Source organism: Narcine bancroftii, chromosome 4 (genome assembly GCF_036971445.1).
Source record: "Narcine bancroftii isolate sNarBan1 chromosome 4, sNarBan1.hap1, whole genome shotgun sequence".
NCBI classification, from domain to species: Eukaryota; Metazoa; Chordata; class Chondrichthyes; order Torpediniformes; family Narcinidae; genus Narcine; species Narcine bancroftii.
Genome location: NC_091472.1, coordinates 177,351,691 through 177,375,495, shown reverse-complemented (window position 1 = coordinate 177,375,495; position 23,805 = coordinate 177,351,691). Strand labels below are relative to the sequence as shown.

Sequence of the window (23,805 nt, the reverse complement as noted above, 5' to 3'; positions counted from 1 at the left end):
TGAAGAGAAAACAAAAGGACAAGCCCCATATCAATCAGGGGCTGAAAATGGCTGCAGTGGACGCCTGGCAGAACATCACCAGAGAAGATACTCAGTACCTGGTGATGTCTACAAATCACAGACTTCAAGCAATCATTGCAAGCAAGGATATGCAACAAATTATATACATACCTTTGCTATGTCCAGAATATTATGGTGCCTTGGAATGAGGGGACTATGTATAAAATGTGGTGTAATTTCTACATGGTCAAAGCAAAATGTGTACAAATAACCTTGAATAAAATTTTGAATGTGCACTTTAAACACATATGAATTGTTTGTTTACAAATTTGAAACTGTGGAGCACAGGGGCAAATAAAGGAAAAGTGTGTGCTTTGTCCCAAGAATGAGCCTTCACCCAGTAGATGATCATGGTAATTAATTTCTCCCTGCTTTTTTTTACACCTTCCTTAATTTATGGACTGATTTCACTACAATATAATATTTCCATATGAATGCACATGAACTATCAATATTATATGCATCTCAGTAAATTGATATTTGTGATCCTGCATTAGGTGAGTATTTTTGTTTCTAGTTTTTAAAATAACACATCTGTCTTATTCAGTGTTTCATCAGTGATGTTCCTACCTTCATAACATCAGACGCTGAGGGTGTTCCTGATAATTACACAGTGTTGAATTTCATTTGAAATTTCTAGTAACATTAGGGCATGAGTTAACAAGTGCAAGTAATGCTCCTACCCCTCAAGAGTAAAACAATGACCATTTCCAACAAAAGAGAGTCCAACGAACACCTACATGCATTTTGCTCGTACCTTGGCGAAGGGCTCAGTCCTGAAGCATTGTTTGTATCCTTTTTCTCCTATGGAAGCCAGGTGACTAAATGAGTTTATCCATCACTGAATATTCATCCCTTCATCAACATCCTGGTGTCACTGTTGAACAGGAGCTGAACCTTTCCAGCCAAATAAATTCTATGGTTACTATAGTAGGTCAGAGGGTGTGTATCCTGCAGCAGATGACATATTTTCTGATACACCAAAGCTTTGCCATCATCCACAATACATAGGTCATGAGCATGTCTATTTGACTACAGCTCCAACAATACTCAAGAAGGTTGACACTATTCTGGAAAAAGCTGTCTACTTGATTGGTACCTCAGCTACCCTAAAAATTCATTAGGGGTTTTTATGCACAAAAGCCACATTATCGCCTGTGCAATTTTTTTTTATAAAAAGCGATGAGCCTTTTATGCAGAGGATGGAAAAGACGGAAAGTGCGGTCCTTTGATGTACCCCAGAGCAGCGCACTGGTTTCCCAGAGCTAAAGAGGGCGGGATGCGCAGCATAGCAGCACCGCCCTGCGTCAGCTCCACCACCCCACTTCCTGACAGCACCCCTGCTTCGCTGCCTGTTTCCCCTCCCGCCCCGCTACCTAACCGTTCCCTGCAGAGTCCTGGCCATTGGGTCCAAGGGGTGGCGCGAGGAGTGTGGCAGAGTGATTGAGTGCAGCCTGATAGCTCCACCAGCTGCTCTGTGACAGTTCACCGGGGCGACAGGGCTGTCAGTGCACCCTCAGCTTACAGTTTGGAGCTGCATTCAGCAGCAATCCCTTCATGCAGGAGGTGGAGCGACTTTGCTCCATTTCTGATGCTACCCCCCTAGGCAGAGGGAACGTGGAGCAAGTTGGACCAGCCAATCCTCCTTTGGACCTTTAATGGAGGTAAGTGGAGCGTCTTAAAGGCAGAGGAAATCTTTCTTTACAAATCGCTAATTTTCACTATAAAAGGACCTGTTGAGTCATACAGCATGGAACAAGTCTTTCAGTCCAACTCAAAGTTGGCATTCTGGTCATTTGGTGCATATCCTTCTCAACCTTTCCCATCCATGTATCTGTCCAAATAGTCGTTGAAATTGCACCAGGTTCAAAAGTTTCAATCGTTTATTCATTCCTTTCACCTCTGGTGTAATGTTGCTACAGCATGAGTCCAAAAAGCTTCTTTATTTTCTCCTATTATTTCCTACCAGTTTGCCTGTGCCTCTCCCCTTTCCCTTTCCTCCAACCCCACATTTTTATTCATGCATCTGTCTGATTTTCCACACTTCTGATGAAGGCCTCAGGGCCGTATCATTGACTGCCTTTTACTTACTATTCATGCTGTGTGACCTGCTGAAATTAAAGTATTTTTTTCTGTGGTTTCTAAATCTACTGCTTGATGTGTAAATCAAGCAGAAGGTTGGTTCTGGTGTTAAACTTGTCTTGAGCACAGTGAAATTGAACAATCCAGCATAAAAATGATATCAAATGCTGCCAGTGTTAAATTATGTCAGCTTTCATATAAACTTTAATGGTTTTGTCTCTTCAACAATACTTTTATTACATACTAAATGTTGGAACCACGAAACGAGCTTCACTGATAATAGAGTTGGCAAATATTCTGTGCAAGATGCAAAAGAGGTGTAATGCAATACTGCCAAGTGTAAAAAGCAGAAGATCCAAGAGATGACCTGAACTAAAAGCTTACAATTTGCACCTCTTTTTTTAAATAAATAATTTATATGCAGTCTGACTCAACAAGGTGAATTATATTTTGGAAACATGGTTCATGAATATAATTAAAGAGTAAAACAAATCTATGTAATTGTGGAGCCATCCTGTGGTCCATGGCATAACCTGGTTTATTCAAGAAAATAGTGCAAGCAGATCTGTTACATTCGCCTTGTAAATTTTGTCTTGTAACCCCACCAAAATGTTTTGAAATTTCTGGCCTTATGATTTGCTATGGTCTAAACTGAGAATATCTTTGTGTTGTTTGGTTCTTGCTGTGCCTTTTTTGCATCTCTAATTTCATATAAATAAATTAATTAATAAATAAATATATATAGAGAGAGAGAGAGACTCAGTGTGATGCGATGACTGCATTATTCACTGGAATTCATGAAACTTGTGGGTTTGTTGATGCATTTTACTCAGATAAATTGTATGTCCTCTTTATCATAGTGACCACATTTTAAAATTTTCACTCCCAGTCAAATATTTTGGAACATTAACAGAAAGGGCACACTTGATATGAAAGCCAGTTTGTTCTCAAGTGTGTATTTTACTTCTTAAGAAATTTGGAATGCTTTTAAAACTGTTACTTTGTAAATTGGACAATAGAACTGTGAAGTACTGGCCTCTGTGCCCAGTCTGTAGAACAAATGTGTTTTTAAAGTTTCCTTTCAAGTTGATAAGGCTAAAAAAAAACTGTGTAAAATATAGGTACATTAGATATTTCCCATTTTATCAAGCAGTAAAGCTCGCATTTAACTGGGATACAAAACTGAACAGTTGGTGGTTTTATGAGGAAATAGTTTCTGGAAATTTGAATTAATGTGAGAGACAAGTTATTTGCACAGTAGTTTATAAAATGAGTGAAACCTCACCGTTGGAGTCTTTTAATTACAGTACGTTTCCGATTATCCAGTATGTTTGGGAATGGACATGTATCAGTCAACTGCACTTTCCAGATATCTGAGAACTGGTTTAAGCAGCAGAATACTTGTATCGGCCATTGCTAATCTCGACACCTCCCACCGCTGTTGCCCAGGTGCCTGAGGTCCCCGCTCGGATCCCCAACACCTCCCACTGCCGTCGCTGAACCTACCCGGAAGCCCAAGGTCCCCGCTCCGATCCCCGATGCCTCCTCACTGCCGTCGCTGCACTATCTTAGAGCCCGTGGTACCTGCTCTGATCCCAACCTAGTAGCATCAGCATAAAACAACAACAAAGAACAAGGGAAGGTTTTTCAAGCATGAAATAAAGTTTAAGTCTTATCTTGCATACACTGGAGTACACGAGAGCCCCGTTGGATTCAAAATGGCAGTAACAGTCCATCAGAGTCCTACTTATGCATGGCAGGTTTAAAAAAATAAACTTTTTTTTAACTTGTGGCGTCGATAATTTTCTTGGATAACTGAGAATTTCGATTTCGGTAGTGTTCTTTGGATAATCGGAAACGTACTGTATTAGATTTCTTTTCAGATTTATTGTCAGAGTACATCAAATACAACACTGAGATTCTCTTTCCTACAGGCAAATTGGTCGTGCAAAACAACTGCTCAAGAAGATACATATGCATGTAAACAAATAAAGAAATGTAAATAAACTGACTGTAATACACAGAGAAAAAAAAATAAAGTGCAAAAATAAGACTCCTTAAATGAGTCCCTGATTGAGTTGTTGTTGAGGAGTCTGATGGTGGAGGGGTAGCAGCTGTTCCTGAACCTGGTGGTGTGAGTCTTGTGGCACCTAGACCTCTTTCCTGATGGTAGCAACAGTGAGAACAAAGTGTGAGCTGGATGAGGTGGATCCTTGAAGATTACTGCTGCTCTCCAACAACAGCATTCACTGTAAATGTTCTCGATGATGGGGATGGTTTTGCCTGTAATGGAGGACTTTATGCTCAAGGGTATTAGTGACCCAGACCATGATGCAGCCAGTCAGCACACTTTCCACAACACACTGGTAGAAATTTGCCAGGGTTTCTGGTGTCATACCAAACTTTAGCAAACTCCTGAGGAAGTAGAGGCACTGGTGTGCTTTCTTCACGATGCCATTAGTTTGTTGGGTCCAGGATAATCCTCTGAGATAGTGACTCCCAACTTGATTAACTTGATCAGTCCTTTCTAACTATGATGAATATCACAAAAGTTCATGAATTCTTGTCATTTAATAATGGTCACTGTTTGCACCCACTGAGTTGCTATGACATTGTTTTCTTTCCAAGAATCCTATCATTTTCATTGTTTAATCAGAAGAATATAGAGGCATTGATTTATTTGTACCAAATAAATAAGAATTTTGACAAGATAAATAAGAAATATTCAATCTATTTAAAAGCATTCAATATCTTTGTCCTGATATAATCAGACAGGCTAGCTGTTAATTTTAAATTTAGCAACTCTGCAATGCTGTTTTTACTGAAATTTGCGAATAGCATAACTAGAGGTAGTTCTTATAGCCTTCCTCCATTACTGGTGGTGATTGTCGACTGAGCAGCATGTTTCATCCAGTTTTCTTGGGTTTGTGTGTTGGTCAGGTGTTTTGTTCTGGTACATTATCAGTTCTGATGCCATCTTACTTGCCTGCCAGAATATGGGTGAGAGGAGTAGAAATAAATCCATCTCGCACTGATCTGTTTTAATCCCAATATTCCTGCAGATAATCAAGAACTAGAGTCTTTGAGAATGAACTCATATTAAGGAATAGCTTTACATCAAGATCTTAACTTCCTTCCAATGATCCACAATGTATATCAAACATGTTTAATTGGTATTTCTTTTGTGTGCTGAGACGTAATCTCCAAATGTGCTTGAATTCATTTGTTCTCATTATTTTGTAGGTTAGCGATCTTCAGCTGGTTCCAGACGTTCTGAGCACAAAGGGAAATGAAACTCTAGTAGCAGCAGCTGAAGATACTGTTTATGTGCTCAAGCCTGATGCAGAACCAAAGGTGATTCACTCCATATACGGAAATACAGTGACCTGCCTTGATGTATCCATTAATCAGATTGCCTGTGGAGTCAGAAATTTTGGCTGGATAATGAGTGATGGCAATAAGGTAAACAATATTCTAATTCTACAATAAAAACTAACGTTAAAACCGTGACAATATTTACTTCTGTCATCGATATGTTGGGTGGAGTTGATGATACTAAATGATGAGAGTTTATTCACATATACATAAGTATAATGTATATGGAAATTATTACTTGCTGCAACCAAACAAGTACATAAAATACACCAACTACAATAATACAAATAAAATTACCACAATATGCCAGAATAGATAAATAAATACGAAAGCCTGGATAGATAACTATTCAGTTATATTTCATGCAAGTGAAAAAAATGACCTTTCAGTCCACTCAGGCAGATATTTTGATGTTTCCAGAGTAGTTTATGATTAGGGCAATGGGGAGAGGTTCAAGAACCTGATAGATGTTGGAGAGACACTGTTCTTGAACCTGGAGGTGCTGAACCTCAGATGTCTACACATTCTGAATGGAAGTAGCAGCGAGAAGAGATTGAGACCAGGGTGATAGGGATCCTTTACGATGTTTGCTGCCTTCTTGCAGCAGGGTCTCACATAGATTTTTTTCAATGGTCTGAAGGTCAGTGTCCATAATGGACTTGCCCAGATTTGCCACTTTCTGCAGCCCTGCTGAATTTCTGGGCTCTTGAGTTTCCAAACCAGACTGGAACAACCAATCAGAATACTTTTGACATTATACTTGTGATCATTTGATAGCATATTCAACAACATGCCAAATCTCCTCCTCCTTCATGATGTGCTAGCTCCAGGAACTTAAAGGTACTAACCCTCTCCACAGCCATTCCACCAATGAAGGTAGGTCTGTGGTCCTGCAGCCTCCACTTCTTAAAGTCCACAATAAACTCCTTGGTCTTGGTGACATTGTTGTAGCACCATACTTGCTTGGAATACAGATGATACATGAAGGTTCTATTGCATCACCCACCTCTGTCAGCATGATGTGACTGGATTTAATCAAAAACCTGATCCCTCAATATGATTGGGTCCTTGTTTCCCCAGAAGATGGATTTTTGTTCCACCTCGTGTGTTTATTTAGCATATGTGCAAAACGGTCACCAGGCACATCCAATGATGTCAGACAATGTATAACAACGATTTTGATACTGTTTGGAAATGAATTACCTGGTAAGGATGGGAACAAGGTTTGCATTCCTGGGAGGAGAACATGGATTGTGACTTTGGGAGAAGAGGCTGAGTCACAAGTTAATCACAAGATTGAGGGAGCAAATGAATCTTGGGAGGTGGAAATCTGAAACTATCACTAAGTTTGGGCTTTCTATGCTTGACGATGACCAACAGATTTACTTCCATTTGTACAGGAGTTAGATGGTGGTTCTGCGCAGAGTCTCCAGGACTTATCAGCAAAAGTATTATAAATGGGACCTACTAGATTACATATTCTAGTGTGCGTGCACATAGTAATTGTGAATCAGAACAGGTATCTGCCAGGGATTAATCCTTTGGAATAATCAGATAATATAAAAAGATGAAAATGAACTTTGAGCTCTTGCCTGAATGTTTAAGATAGCATTTTAGTCTTGTGATCCATGCTTGGTATCTGTAATTGATTTTAATAAATGTACGGTCTCAGTTCTGGGGAAGGTCATTATCTTCTTAGTCACTTTTTCTATTAGCCATTGTCAGCCTGCCACATGATACATGTTGACATTCACACAAAGAGATTAATGAATGTGCCAGTATTACAAATGGAATGACTTGCAACTGAGTATCAGATAAACATAAAACTTACCGAGCAGAAGGTTGTTTGTTAGATGTCTAAAGATGTAGGATGTTGTTCCAATTACCATCTCTTATGTTGGTACTTTCTATTTAAAGGCTTTTTTTTAAAAAAAACACACACTTTAATTGTTTTGAGTACATTCTCCCCAGTCACTTCATGTAACTCTTTAAACTTCAATTCCAGCAGCAATATACTAAAAGTAGTTTTTTTTTCAAAATATAAGTATAATACATTTCATTAATATTTTTAATCACCTTCTGAGAAACTGGTGGTCAATATTAGAGATTGAGTCAGACAGCACTGAAGCAGACCCTCTCTGACAATCAAGTGCCCATTTATACTAATCCAATATACCAGCTTCTGATCCATAGCTCTCTGTTCCTTAGTGACTCCAGATAATAGAGTACAGCACAGAACAGGTCCTTCAGCTCATCTCATCCATACTGACCCTGGTGGCATTCTGGGCAGGTTCCATTTGCCTGCCTTTGGTCTAAAGCCTTCTACACCTTTCCTGTCCATTTATCTGTCCAAATGCTTTTTGAACATTGTAATTGTACCAATTTTAGCTACAACTGTCCTCTGAATGAAAAGGTCCCTCTTAAATATCTCACCTTAAACCTATGTCCTCTAGTTCAAGAAATGTTTCTCCTGGAAAATAGACTGTGAGCATTCATTTTCTCCACACTTCTCATGTTTTTATAAACCTTTATAAGGTCTCCCCTCAGCTGACTATGCTGTAGGGAATAAAGATCCTCTTTCTATAACTCAAGTCCTCCAATCCTGGCAATATCTTGGTAACTCTTCTCTGTGCCCATTTCAACTGATTGATATCCTTAGGAAAGTTATGTGAATAGAATTGCACTCAGTACTCGAAGTGGTCTCACCATTGGTATGTAGAGCCGTATCATGAGGACCAAACTTTTGTACTCAGTACCCTGCCCGATAAAGGCGAATGTACCAAATTTCCTCTTCACCATCCTGTCAACCTGAATCATCACTTTCACGGAACTATCCCTGCATCTCTCCGTTCTACAGCACTCTCCAGAGCCCTTCCATTTATTGCCTATATCCTATCCTGGTTTGAGTTACCAAAGTCCAATACCTCACACTTGTGACCTTCCCAACTGATATATGGATCCTGTTGTAAAGTTCCTCACTGTTCAATATACCATACATTTTGGTATCTTCTGCAGATTTACTAACCATCCAAATTCTTAACATAGATGACAAACATCAGAAGACCCAGCACTGATCCTTGAGACATACCTCTGGTTACATGCTTCCACTCAAAGTAATAACTCTTCTACCGTCAAGCCAATTTTGAATCCATTTGGCCAGGTCTCTTTGGATCCCATGTGATCTAAATTTTCAGACTAACCAGCCATGCAAGACCATGTTAAAAGTTTTGTTTAAGTCCATACATACAATGTCCTCATCAATCTGCTTGGTTACCTCTTCAAAGAAAACTCTTTAAGAGTCACATACTAAACTTCAACCAGACCCTGTCTATTCAAATGCTGGGACATCCGGTCCCTCAAAAACCCTCTCATCAACTTTCCCATTACTACTGTCAAGCTCACTGACCTGGAGTTCCCTGCCTTGCCCTTACTGCCCTTTTTAAATAATAGCACAGCATTAACCATGTGACTGCCCTTTTTAAATAATAGCACAGCATTAACCATGTGCCAGCCTTTTGGATGTTTACCCAAAGCCAAAGATGATAAAAAATACATATCTCAGCAAGTGCATCCACAATTTCTTCCTTAGCTTCACACAACATCTGAGACAATGTTGCGAGAGATTCTGCCTCTATGACTGCTCAAGCTGAGTATTCCAAATTCCAACCACCCTTCACGTGAAAAACTCTTCCCTAAGTTCTATCAAAAAATTTTTATGCCTCGATCATGCACTCTCTCAGCCTCCTTTACTCCAAAGAAAACCAACCAAGCCGATCTAGTCTCTCCTCATAATTGAAACATACCATTCCAGTAAACAACCTGGAATCTTCTCTGCCCCCTTTCCAGTGCAAACATAGAGCACTAAAGCACAGTAAAAGCACTCCTGCCCTCGACATTGTGCTGACCCATACATTCCTTTAAAAAAGGTTTTAAACCCATTATACCCCATAACCCTCTATTTTTCTTTCAAACATGTGCCAGTCATTTAAGAGTCTCTTAAATAACCCTAATGTTTCAGCCTCCACCACCATTCATGGCAAGGCATTCCACTTTGAACATAGGTCCCCTGGTATTTGCTCTTCCTGCCCTGGGAAACAGACACTGGCTGTCCACCCTATCGATGCCTCTCATAATCTTGTAGACCTCTATTAAGTCAGCTCGCATCCTTCTATGCTTCAAAGAGAAAAGTCCCAACTCTGCTAACCTTCCCTCATAATACTTATTTTCCAACAAGGCAACATCATGGTAAATTTCCTCTGCATACTTCCTATAATGAGGTGACCAAAGCTGAACACAATACTTCACGTGTGATCTCACCAGAGATTTGTAGAGTCGCAACGTGACCTCTTGACTTTTGAATTCAATTTTCCAATTAATGAAGCCCAACATACTATAGTCCTTCTTAACTATCCTATCAACTTGTGTGGTGACCTTGAGGGATGTATGAATTTGGACCCCTAGGGCCCTCTGTTCATCAACACTCTTAAGTAACCGACCATTAACCCTGTACTCAGCCTTCTGGTCATCCTTCCAAAATGCATCATCTCACACTTATCCAGATTGAACATCCTCATGTCATATTGTATAGGTTTGACAAACTATCTGTTACTGAAACAGAAATCTACTATTGAACAAGAACTTCTTGAAAATTTCATTATGAAAGTTGAGAAAAAATTATCTGTTTTTATTTAAGCAGTAGTGGAAGAGTTTTAAGAAGGCAGATACTGAGAGTGGTTTGAAAGTGTTGTAAATTATAGAAAAACAAATCCATGAAACATTTGGTTTTGCATTTCAGATTTTCACATTTGTTTTACTTTTCATCTCTTCGACTTAATGCAAGGTATCCACAAAAATATTTCATGGATTTTCATTTTTCAATCCATTTTCCAGTACAGTACAGGTATATTCAATCTTCTTCAGCATGATGCTGAACCAAGCCATGAAAGACCCCAACAATGAAGATGCTGTTTACATCCGGTACCGCACGGATGGCAGTCTCTTCAATCTGAGGCGCCTGCAAGCTCACACCAAGACACAAGAGAAACTTGTCCGTGAACTACTCTTTGCAGATGATGCCGCTTTAGTTGCCCATTCAGAGCCAGCTCTTCAGCGCTTGACGTCCTGCTTTGCGGAAACTGCCAAAATGTTTGGCCTGGAAGTCAGCCTGAAGAAAACTGAGGTCCTCCATCAGCCAGCTCCCCACCATGACTACCAGCCCCCCCACATCTCCATCGGGCACACAAAACTCAAAACGGTCAACCAGTTTACCTATCTCGGCTGCACCATTTCATCAGATGCAAGGATCGACAATGAGATAGACAACAGACTCGCCAAGGCAAATAGCGCCTTTGGAAGACTACACAAAAGAGTCTGGAAAAACAACCAACTGAAAAACCTCACAAAGATAAGCGTATACAGAGCCGTTGTCATACCCACACTCCTGTTCGGCTCCGAATCATGGGTCCTCTACCGGCACCACCTACGGCTCCTAGAACGCTTCCACCAGCGTTGTCTCCGCTCCATCCTCAACATCCATTGGAGCGCTCACACCCCTAACGTCGAGGTACTCGAGATGGCAGAGGTCGACAGCATCGAGTCCACGCTGCTGAAGATCCAGCTGCGCTGGATGGGTCACGTCTCCAGAATGGAGGACCATCGCCTTCCCAAGATCGTATTATATGGCGAGCTCTCCACTGGCCACCGTGACAGAGGTGCACCAAAGAAAAGGTACAAGGACTGCCTAAAGAAATCTCTTGGTGCCTGCCACATTGACCACCGCCAGTGGGCTGATAACGCCTCAAACCGTGCATCTTGGCGCCTCACAGTTTGGCGGGCAGCAGCCTCCTTTGAAGAAGACCGCAGAGCCCACCTCACTGACAAAAGGCAAAGGAGGAAAAACCCAACACCCAACCCCAACCAACCAATTTTCCCTTGCAACCGCTGCAATCGTGTCTGCCTGTCCCACATCGGACTGGTCAGCCACAAACGAGCCTGCAGCTGACGTGGACTTTTTACCCCCTCCATAAATCTTCGTCCGCGAAGCCAAGCCAAAGAAAGAACAGGTATATTAGTCAAACAACCTCTTCCTGTGCTGTTTCTTTTCATAATTAATGGAAGATTTAGTTTGCTGCATATTGGTTCAGTCAAACCTCACAAGTGGTGGGAAGTAATTCCGCATTTTACTTGGTTTGCCAGCTGTCAGAATTTTAATTACACTTACTGGTAAATTTAATAAACAGTAGGATCTTGTAAAAGGATCATGTCAGGGTGAGAATGGATTTCATTATCCACAGTAGCTTGAGATCAAACTGTATGTTTTTGATTTAGAAATAAGCTGTCACAGCTCTCATGAGATGTGTGTCAAGGAAGGTCATATTAGATAAATTGTATTTTCTTTTCTGTCTTCAGCACCCTGTCTTTAACAGTTAAGATGGCTTATTCCTCACACATATCAAAGCTGCTTCAGCTTGCAGCATTACAAAGATTTTTTTTATTCAATGAAAGCCACGTGTAGGGCACAGAATATTTTGTGGATTGTCGATAAGGTTTTGCACGTGAGCAATTCCAATAATATTTTATTCAAGGTGTAACATATCATTAGTGAAACATTTTAAAAAATGTTTTGTTTAAATGCCCAAGCTTTATTAACATCTAATACTTCAGAGTTTATTTTTCCTCCATTTAATCTGCTGTATTGTTCAGTCAGCTCAAGAGACTGTTGTGGCAGGGCACACTGAAGCCAAATGTACATTTTACTTTCTTGTTAGAAATGTCTTTCATTGCACCAGTGGAGAACATGAGTTCATATCTGCTACTAATTGTGGTGGTAATCAATAGAATTTCATGTACCAATGTTCTAGGGTACATCTTCATGAACTAAAGTCTCTGCCAGCATAATTGATGTTTAGATCAGGTACCTGTTTTGATTGGACAGTGCAATTAGATGGGCTGCCTGGAGTTTCTCGATATTAAAAGTCTGATTTGTAAAGTAAAGTTTTTTTTTCTGTTATCTTTTGACTTCCCTTTCAACAGATTTAGCTGGTACATTTTTGATGAATTTTCTTAGTCAGAAAAGCAAACTTTATTTGTGAAGTTAGAATCATTTACTTGCATGGATCCCCTCTTAATATATCTTCTGCCCTGAACTTAGGCCTTCGAGTTTTAGATAGCTCTGCCACAGGAAGAAATTTTTGACTCTTACGTCTGTTATGATTTTGTATACCTCCGTTAGAGCCTCCCCAACACAGTCCTGAACCATCCATTCTTTGTCATAATTGAAACCCCTATCTCAGGCAACTTTCTCGCAACTCATCTCTGCACCTGCTCAAGTGCATCACATCCCTGTGGTGCCCATTACTCCAGTTGGAACCAAACCAGTGTTTTACAAAGTCCTACCATAACCGCTCTGCTTTACTATTCCATGCCCTGCCAAATAAAGGAAAGTATTCCATTTGCCTTCTTTCCCACTTCATCTAGAAATGTAAAAGGCAACCTCAAAATTATCTGGTGTAGTCAATGTTGTAACTCATACAGCTTCAAATTGCTTATTGATTTGTAAACGTGACACATTTGTAGAGACACTGCTCTATGCAGTTTTAAAAAAATAGCTGAAGTCATGCTTTGAAATGCAGATTTCTTGCATGAAGCTATCCAAAGCTGCTCTCAGATAGAACCTAGCTCCCCACTGTGAGCCAAGTGGGACTCTACTATGTGTTTGGTTCACGTTGGATTGGCTGCATGGTCTATTGACACATTATGGCTGGTCATTCTGTGCTGATCAGGCTCAGTCCTCTATCCAGCTCAGTTTTGACTCTGTATTAGTTAGATATTCGGCCAGGAACAAAGGACTTCTCTTGGTTTTGGAATGGGATTTTCAGGCATGGATATCAAGTCTGATTCTGTGTCAACAAATGCCTTCTGATCAGGTGTAGAAAAATTGTAAGTACACAGGATTATGTGACGTTTATATTAACCATGATTGGGTGAGATTTTAATTTCATCCCCAAATTATCACTTTTCAAAAACATACACAGCATGCCCAGTAAAATCTAATAACATTTTTTTGCTGATCCCCAGTGGTTCTGTAGCATTACTGCAAATTGATTCAGGGCCAAAGACCTGTCCTGATCCAGCTGGACACCAAAAATTAGCATAAAATTATTCCAAGGATTTTAAGTAAAGTTTTTCAAATAATTCTTTATGCTCTTAATGTTTGTAAAAAAAGGTCAAGATCTCTTATTTTATGTCATTAATATATGCTTTGCCAGCATATGCCTATGATGTGGCATTGTTTCTCATTATTATATTCAAGAATATTTAGTGCCATTTAATTTCAATGAAGGGGAAAAATCTCTCATTGTACCTTAAAGCACCGACCGGTCAGTCAGGGACACAAAACTTTTGCAGCATTGCTTTAATCATTTTAAAACTTATCTGAACATGTTTACAAAACTTTTCAATTGGAAGGTGAAAGGTACACAAGAATAAGATAAAAATAAAATGAAACTGCTTTTTTAAAAATGTTTTGGTAGTTATTTAATTTTCACGATATAGGAGCAGAAGTAGGCCCATTGAGTTCACTCCACCATTCTTACCATGAGCTGATCCATCCTCACTCCCCAGCTTTCTCCTGTAATGCCCTAACTTTATCAAATACCTATAAATCTCTGCTTTAAATACACTATAGCCCTCGGCTAATTCTGGCCATTTACAACATTTTCTTCATTGTAAACATGTTTGCTTCACTGTAACATGTACAAATGCATCAAATATATAGATACTTACAGCAATGGTACATAGAAATGAATAAATGTATTCCATTGGAAAAAATAACATATAATTTAAGAAATAACATCACAGTATTCAAACAAATTTAGGAACCGTACATGGAACACAACAGAGAAGTCCTATTGCGGACCTCCACCGCCTAAAATGACAGAAGGAGAAGGAGACGAAATGAACTGACCCAGTATGTAAAAGTAGATGACACAAATTTCTTGTTTATTTTCATTGTGTGATGACATTTTTTAATGGGTTTAATGTATCATATTTGTTGAACGTTGAGTGGGTGGGGAGGAGGGGGTGAAGGAAGGAGGGAAGGGGGGGGGGAAGGGGAGAAAATGACACTGTGTATATTCAAGAGGGAAATGTTTGTGTGTATTTTGGTCAGTATGGTTCATAGTGTCAAGAAAAGAATATATATTTAGATACTGCTCTCCAGTAACCCAGATTGTAATCAAGCAACCTCCAAGAGGTCAGCTGAAGAATAAGATTATTTCCTGCCCAATAACTTTGTGATGAATAAACTTTGTCTGTTTACCTGTTCTGAATGTGAAATTTAAGCTAGGAAAATGGAACCACATGGATAGAAAATCTATACACACAAGTTTAGTGATCCAATGAGGAGTAGGTTTGCGAAGTAGAGAGTAACACTTCCACAAAGTGTAATGAAAAGGTGATGAAATATATATATAAAAAAACAGCCATTGAAGTGAAGTGTCATTTATTAGGATTTCATTAATAATATCAATCATTACCATTGTTTGTATCTTTAACAGTGTAATTGGATCAGAAAGCAATGTCTAGGAAGATGACATACTTGCAATCAACTAGCCATTTGAGTCAAGTTACTGGAGGCACTCTTTATACCCTGGAATTAATATGGGAAATGTGACTTGCAATATCATATTATTTCCCATGCTGAATGTAATTCCAAAAGTATACTTCTTAGCATAATGCTTGTTGAGAAGTATGAAAATTCTGTTTTCTATCATGCACAATTATTAAATAGTTTTTATTCCTGTCGTGGAAAAACGCAGTCAAGTCATTTGTTTTTAAGTCACAAAAGAAAATAATCTGAATTTTATTGAACCGGTAAAAACTAGGTAAACATTGGATCATCTGCTGCATATCTTGTGAGAATATATTCAGAATAGGTTTGTGTAACTGGAGAGAGAGGTTGGATCCTAAAATCATGATTGGGTTATTTGTATTTGCATAACCAATCAAGTGACTTAATTTCCATGCAGATGCTGCTAGGTGAAAGTTGGTACAGGTGTCTGGATCAACCAACAGGGAAAAATTAGAAATCGGTGACATCACTTTGATTGTCAGGCAGCACAATATTTACCGACTCTGTTTAGCACATGGTTGTGTTTATTTTCTAAAATGGGATGTCTTCATCATTCTAAGAGAACTTAAGCTTGATTGAAACATGAAACATTAGTTCTATTAAATATGGACTGAAAAATACATACTTTATTTGAAGGAAAGAAAATGTTTATTACAGTTGATGACACTCTTTACAATTAAAAATAAACCTCAGGTTGGTTGCTTTTAGAGTATTGCAAATCCTTTTGCTTTCTACCTGGTACTGTTTTTTGATAGTTATTTATTATTTGTGTGTGTGTGTGTGTGTGTGTGTGTGTGTGTGTGTGTGTGTGTGTGTGTGTGTGTGTGTGTGTGTGTGTGTGTGTGTGTGTGAGAGACAGACAACCTGTTACCAGAATAATATTCCTCCCTATCAAAATATTTGTTATCATAAAATCTCATCTTGACTTGGCATATCGTGACTTGATTTGGCTTTCAGCTTTCATTTGTTGATCGCATGATTTTTTTCCCCCCTTGAATGATGCTTTTCCTTTGAAGAAAACAAAATTATAAATGTAGAGACACCAATTTCTTCAAGTGATAGGACTGCAAATTTATTTTAGTTTGTCTGTATGGGTGACTGTTAATGTGGAACATGATCAAAACTAGATTATTCATTTTAGAAATGATTCTGCAGCTTGGCACTTGCAGAATGCAACGTGATCAGATGTGTCTGCTGTAAACTTAACCGATAAATGGTTTGGCATGTATTCAAAGATTACCTCATTTAAAATAAGAGTAAAACTGCTCTTCAGTTTGCTATGCATTATTCATGCACATAAGTTGCTTTGTTATTCTTCCTCACCATTTACTGTATGAATTATTTCATAATTTTTCCTCCCTGGACTATACTGCAGAGTCATTGCAGATCCATCAACTGCACTTAAGTAGTAGGTCTCCAGTCAGCCTCCTGGCCATCACAATTGCTGCTTTTTGTAAATTTGAACTGCAGATGAAGCATTTCTCTGTCCCAAGATGAACTTTTTCATCAGCACCTGTCACGTTAGGACTTCTTGGCCTTTCTAATACCTCAGCTGCTTGACATTTAGGGATTACCAATTCAAACTCGAGTCAGCTTTGATGATTGGAAACATTTAAAGGTACATTATTGTGCCACCCAAGAGCTTATGGTCAGTCTTTATTCCAGATTTTGCTCCAAAGTTTTCACATACATGTCATAAAGCATGTACCATACCAAGTCCATTATTTTGAATCTATTTTACTTTGGAAAAATATTACATTCTTCGTAATTCAAAGCTTCATTTAAAAATAATGCTGTCTTTAGCCCTTTTTTTTATTCTGGCATCCAGTTAATTGGCTGTTCAGTGTCCTGGTTGGAAATAAAACCAGAAGTATGCTTGCTCTGCCATTCAGTAAGATCGTGGCAGCCCTTTTATTTCATCATCCTTCAATTCCCTTTGATCTAATAATCTACTTAACTGTCTTGAGTGTACACATTAGTAATCCTCTGAAGCAGCAAGTTCCAAAGGCATATTATTCTCCAGTCCCTACTGAATGGCTGACCCCTCATTTTGAGATGCTAACTTCTGGTTGTAAACATTCCAGGCAGGATTTTGCATATTTCAGAGGATTTCTTCAAACCTCAACAGAGCATCTCTCTGAATGGTCCATTCACGCCTCCTCCCACTCATCCCAGGGACAGACTATTAATTGTCTAAAGTATACTTCCATTGGTTGAGTGAACATTACGTGTAAACTCCATGATGATGACTCATTTTAAAAAAGTCAAATGTACTTATTTTAGAATTTGAATTTACAAACATGTTGCAAAATCATCTGATGGAGTTGATCTATTGCTTGTAGCAAAGAAATCAGAATCCTAAAAATATGTAGAGCCAAGCACAGAGACAATTCAGCTCCCATTGTATAGATTTTTAAGTAAAATATTTGAACATAAAATTCTAACTTCATCTTGCAATGTTCTTTAATTGAAAAAGTTTCTTAGGCATGGTGCAATTTACTATAAGGTTCAAATCAAATCAGTTTAGCATAATGTCGAGCGTGTTGTTTTATTCAGGGGGTGTTATTGGATGAATAAATGTTTAGTCACAGAAAAGCAGACTATTATAACCATATAATCATTTACGGAGCCTTCGAGTCCGCACCGATTCACTGATTTTCTGCGCCCTCTTCAGGCATTGGTCCCGGTAGATCTTGGGCGAATTCAATGCAGGTGGAATCAGTCGTAGAAATGTTTGTGAAACGTGCAGTTCAATACTTCATAGCTACTCTTCGAAAATTGAATATTCTCTTGTGCTAAAGATCCTAAACTCTGAAAAACACTTTTGATGAAATTATCCTCGAGGTCACAATTCTGTGGGGTAGAGCATTCCAGAGATATTCCAAAGGGGTGGTACAGTAAGCATAGCAGTTAGTGCAATGCTGTTACAGTACCAGCGAACGGAACTTGGGTTCGAATCTCGCACTGTCTGGAAGGAGCTTGTACGTTCTCTCTGTGTGTGCATGGGTTTCCTCTGGGGGCTCCAGTTTCCTCCCACTGTTCAAAACGTATTGGAGGTGTAGGTCCACAGGTGTAATTGGACTGCATGGGTTTGTGGGCTGAAAGGACCTGTTATGGTACTATCTATATTTAAATTTTAAGATATAGCTCCTTTGTAAGGAGAAATCCCATGCACCACAATAGCCTCTCCTTAACTTGTAACTATGCCTCCTCATCCAAGTATATCCCACTAGTAGAAATGCCTTAACATTTACCATGTCATGCCCCTTTACCGTCCTATATGTTTCAACACTGATTTAAACAACACAACATTGTTTAAAACTCCAAAGGATACAGATCCAACTCGATTAGCTGTAAGTGATAAGGCAATTCTCTCATCCCTAGGATTAATTTAGTGAATCTCTCCCATGCTGGTACATACTTAAAATCAGTGCACCAGAACACTCCAGGTACAGCACCACTCACACCCTATACAATTTTAAACTCTGTCCCTATTTGCCTGTGTAAACAACTTGCTACACTGGTATGCTCACCCTTTGTGCTTCATGCACAAGAATATATCGATCTCTCTGTACTCCACTCATTTGCAAATTTTCTCAATTTAGACTGGCTATTGATTGCATCTTCTGAAGCATATGACCTCACACTTTCCTATTACATTATATTTTCCTATGTTACATTAAATTTCCCCACTCACAACCTATTTATATCATTTTGCAGAGTCTAGGAATTCTCATTTCAGCATGCCTTTCCGCCTGTTTTTATGTCAGATAGCCTGCACTCTGCCCTCTCCTCCAAGGCACCTTTCATAAAGCGTCAACAATTTTGGATCAGCTTGGTTGGGCCCTGTTTCCCACTCTTCATTTGAAATTCATTGTGGCGCAATTTTCCATTTTGCCTTTAAATTCACTGGGGGCCCTGTTTTCCCTTCCTGTTTCATGTACTCCTTTTAAGTTGACATGGGTCTCATTTTCCCTGATCCTGTTAGCAGGGTCTTTGTTTTACTGGTTCTCTATAAACTCACTGGGTTTGTTGGAACATTTATTGCACTACAATATAACAATTTTTTTTTTAAAAAGTCAATTGAAGATGTGTCTGAATAGGAGTAATCTCTAAAAGTAAGGAAAATCTGTTACCTGGCACAAATGGTGCTGGATTAGCAGAGTTTTACCACATGTGGATAGTAGATAATTAACACAAACAATCCTTGATGAGCAGATACTCCACAATTTACATTCTTCCAGACTGAAAAGACCCATTTAATCTAACTCTTCAATCAGTCTTGAAGATAACCATCCTTCAATTGATTTTAACATACTTCCCTCAACACCATGAGCTCTTGATCATGAAACGGGCAAGGTTATTGACCACCATCTATCGAGAGCTTCCTGGCTAACTGCATCACTAAATGGTATGGTTGCTGCAGAGAAATGGATCAGAGGTCAATCCACAGGACATAAATGTGTCAGAGAGGATCACTGGAGTCTCCCTCCCTCCATCAATATTGACATGATCTACCCAGATTGTTGTCTGAAGAGGGCGTGCCAAATCATTGAGGATCCCTTCCACCCTTGCACACAGCACCTTTCAGCTACTCTCGTTGGGAAAGCAATACAGGAGCATCAGAGCCAGCATTACTAGGTTGAGAAACAGCTTCTTCCCATGGGCAGTGAGGATGCTGAATGACCAAAGGAACTGCTCACACTAACCATCTGAGACTCTCATATTTACAAAGCAATATGTATATTTATTTGTATACATGCGTGTTTTGTACCAAGGACCGGAGAACATTATTTCGTTGGGTTGTATTTGTAAAAACTTGATGTGTACTTGGTCTTGAACTCTTATCTTATTCACCAGCCTTTTATGTGGCACCTTCTCAGAAAATCAGATGGATTCACTTGTTCTCCTCCTACTTGTTCTTCCATTGGCTTTTTGTGCAAACAAGCTTCATCCATTAGGCTAGAACAATGCACTCAAAGAATCAGATTTAAGAGCGATGTACTTAAAACCCCCTTCCAAAGTCTAAATACCTGGTCCCTGTTTTATTCTTGCTGACTGTAATTGGTCAATTTTAAATCTCCCTTTTATTTGCAACTCTGGGACCTATCATGGTTGTGGGATTGAAGGCATTTAAACTTGGGTCTGATGGAACACTCACTGCAGCTGCCCCAAGTTATACTTGTAGGAAAAGAACCAGAAGTCCTGAAATGGTAAATTTGAACTTAATTTGTGGGGTCAGGACAATTTTGGACAAGCATATCTCACTTTAGGCAAGAAACTGACAGAGAAATTAAGTTAGGCCCAGGAGGTATCCCACTGCAATATTTGTCATGCTCATTCACCTCATCTCATCCATTCACATAAATCTTAGATTTATTTATCCTTTCAGATGTGTCAAATATCTGAATATGGTTATAATGGGAGTGGAAACTAGTAAATTTCTTGGGACAAATAATCAACAAGCTATTACAAGCTCCTGTTTCATTTATAGTGACTCTCACTTAAAGGATTAATATAGGCTGCAAACATTCACAGCTTGAGGTGAAACTGAATGGCACCATTAAGAGCTCTGGAAGAAGAGCAAAAAACAATGGTTGTTTATCCAGAAAAACTGATGGGTCACTCATGTATTTGGGACACTTAAAGAAACAGGATTCATTAATTGACCACCAGCCATCTAATGAACACAGAGGTGGAGTGTCTTTGTGTGAAATGGACAATTCGGATGATTCTTCCTGTCAGGGGAATCTTTGAACCACAATGACCAAAGGAACAGGCACTTTGACTGACCTGTACCTGGATCTTGGAAGCATCACGGAAGTCACATGTTTTGTTTCCCCCCCAAGCATGGAAAAGGGGAGTTGTGACATTTCTCTGGAAGAAAATCGACAAGGATTCGTGAGTTTTCAGCAGTCCAGTCAGTTAGTCTCTCCCACCTCCTTAATGTTTTCTTTAACTGTTCGTACAAGAAAAAAATGGTGACGCTTTCAGAGGTGCTATAACAGCAGCACTGCCGCTGATTCAGGCCCAAGAGAGCGGTGATACAGCACTGCTGTGAAGGGTTCAACCGCCCAATCCTAATACTGGCAGCTCCATACAGGCTTTAAACAGCCCGTTAAAGGAGCCTCCTGCAACTGTGGAGGTCTGTACTCAAGATGGCAGCGCCTGTGCTCAGCAGTGGCCACAAAGGGTTGTAAACTCTGGGGAGCAACGGACTGGTGCAGGGCACCAGAAATGGGAAGAACACGCCCTTGAAAAGGAGAAGCAGAGGAGACGACCCTACAGGACATGACCACGGTGGCAAACCAACGAGGGGCTGAGCAGCTGAGCGACTCACACAGGCTGCAGGCTGCTGGACACTAGGTCATGGGAACTAGGGATTGGTGCCGGGATTCGAGAGGGTACTGAGGGCAAGAATGGCTCCTGAACGGTCTTTGGCACTGTAGACTTCTTGATCGTGGTTGAGGTTTGGATCTGGAGCTTGAGTTGCTGATGAATTGACTGCAGCTGCAGAGGCCATGGGAGGGCTGGAGGCGAATCCACGGACACTCCAGTAGGGGGCGATACTAATGGTGACTGTTTGTCTGCCTTACGGTAATATAACATGTTCTGCACTATAACATGACAATATGGGAATCTTGAAGAAAACTTGCCTTTTAATAATTCTATGCTGTACACCTCAGTTATTCTTCACAAGTTTCACATTCCAAAAATTCAGGATAAAGAAATTGTTCAAGAATATCCTTTTGGATTTATCAATGTCATTATTGAATGAACTTAACAAGATATTGTTCACATCCTAGTTATTTTGAGACTTGCCTTGCCCTGAGTTCTGATTTCTATTCAAATGGAAAGCGTCATTTTTAACTGCATCCTTGTTAATAACATTTGTCACTAGTTATGAACAAGATTTGAAGTCAATCAAAGATTGATCTTGAATACCTATACATAAGGTTTTTTGTGGATGAAATCGTTTATGTTTTCTCGAGGAAAGAATGGCAATCTGATCTTTCCTACTCGATATACATTGTGGTTTCTCTGATTGCTACTGTTACACACGCACACACACACACACACACACACACACACACACACACACACACACACACACACACACACACACACACACCCCTGTTCCAGTCCAAGCTGCTGTTACTGACTGTATCACTGTAGAACTGTTCTATGTGTGTGTCTCTCTCTCTCAGAGAGAGAAAGCCTGTTTGATTCTCTCTGCTTGCAAAACCTCATGTCCCTCCTAGAACAGCATGTTCCCCTCCAGACAGAAGGCAGCTTTGACAAGCTCTTTCATCTGTCGCCTTTTTGTAAACAACAATCCATTAGTGAGGTCTCTTGGGCACTCTCCAAAGTTTTTGCAAAGGCTTTTGGTCCCGACATGTCTAGCATGAGCAGAGCTCCAGTATTTTAAACAAGATCTGTTTTAGAGCATTTGTATGTAACACTAAAAGACCTGCCCCAAGTTATCTCCCCAAAACTTATCTATATTCTGACACACACCACACACACATGCAATTAATATTTCTGCCATATCAACACCATTACCGAGAGAATTGATCCAAGACTTCTGTTGAGCATACATTCTGCTTTTACATTTCCAGTGCTATTTCTAGTTTTGTTTTAGTAATTCTTTCCCGTTTATTCCCAGTTCCATCCTCATACTCTGTTTTGGCAGTTTATGAAATATTTGTTATTTAATTGTTTTGTTCACAATCCTTACCGTAAATATTTATTGGAGTGTGATCATTACAGTATACATGTTCATTTTTGAACATGTTTCAGTTCATTTCCCAGTAGAAAATTGTAGCATTATGCTTAAATTACTGAAAATAAGTTGAAGTTAATGGTAATTTGAAAGTCTGGGCTAAAGAGCCAATGACGTGTTCAAGGTCACAACAGTTGGGAAATGTAAAATCAGCAAATTGAAGATAAAGTAATAGATAATGAATTATGACCATGGATGCATGACTGCCCTCTGAAGTGGCTAAAACATAACAAAATTTGCATCATCGGCACTATATCTATTCGGAATTACTCGTCAGTACCTTCCCAAAGACAATATTAGATTGAATTCTCCAAATAGAGTTTGCTATTGATTGCTGGGCCCTCCCTGGTGATTGACTGGGAGTCATTTCTCAGATATGTCCATTTTGGGATGCATACAAGGTACCTCTGAGAAATGAGACAAAATTTTTCCATCTCGGCCAACTGGGAGGAAGAGTAAAAAATTCAAGAAAAATCTTGAATCCATCTTTGTACTCTTATAAATTGCATGTATGCCCCCCTCAAATGTGGGACCAAAGCTCAGTAGTGTATTAGTGCTTGACACAACTCCACCCCACCCCCGATCCTTTCCAATTCTAAATCCCACCCTCAATATAGTACCTTACCCTTCATTCTTCTCATCCCAGATGAAACTAATGATCCTATTCCTTCCCAGGTGCCACTCATGAGAAACTTTGTTGGAATCAGGATCACTGAAATAGGAGGTTGTCCACTGGAAGCATGGACCAGTTTGACCAGAGTGCAAAACATTGGCAGTTTAGCAATCACCCAATAGTCTTCCCAATCTCATCACCACCTAAATGGAAGCAAAGGCAAGTAGCAGCGGTTTCTCCTGAGAACTATTCGCTGCTTAA

At 39.6% G+C, this 23,805-nt stretch overlaps 1 protein-coding gene and 1 long non-coding RNA gene across 3 annotated transcripts in view; one reads left to right on the top strand and one right to left on the bottom strand.

Moving 5' to 3' along the window:
• The window catches only part of LOC138761279 (uncharacterized), a 35,267-nt gene extending 27,844 nt beyond the window's left edge, over window positions 1-7,423 (bottom strand). The window contains exon 1 of the long non-coding RNA XR_011356235.1: window positions 7,349-7,423. This is a non-coding gene — a long non-coding RNA (uncharacterized lncRNA). The remainder of the gene's footprint in view (window positions 1-7,348) is intronic.
• The window catches only part of fbxw8 (F-box and WD repeat domain containing 8), a 205,994-nt gene that overhangs the window by 126,870 nt on the left and 55,319 nt on the right, over window positions 1-23,805 (top strand). For both annotated transcript variants that reach the window (XM_069933151.1, XM_069933150.1), the window contains exon 7: window positions 5,386-5,604. In XM_069933151.1, the coding sequence (XP_069789252.1) occupies window positions 5,386-5,604 (219 nt within the window). The remainder of the gene's footprint in view (window positions 1-5,385; window positions 5,605-23,805) is intronic.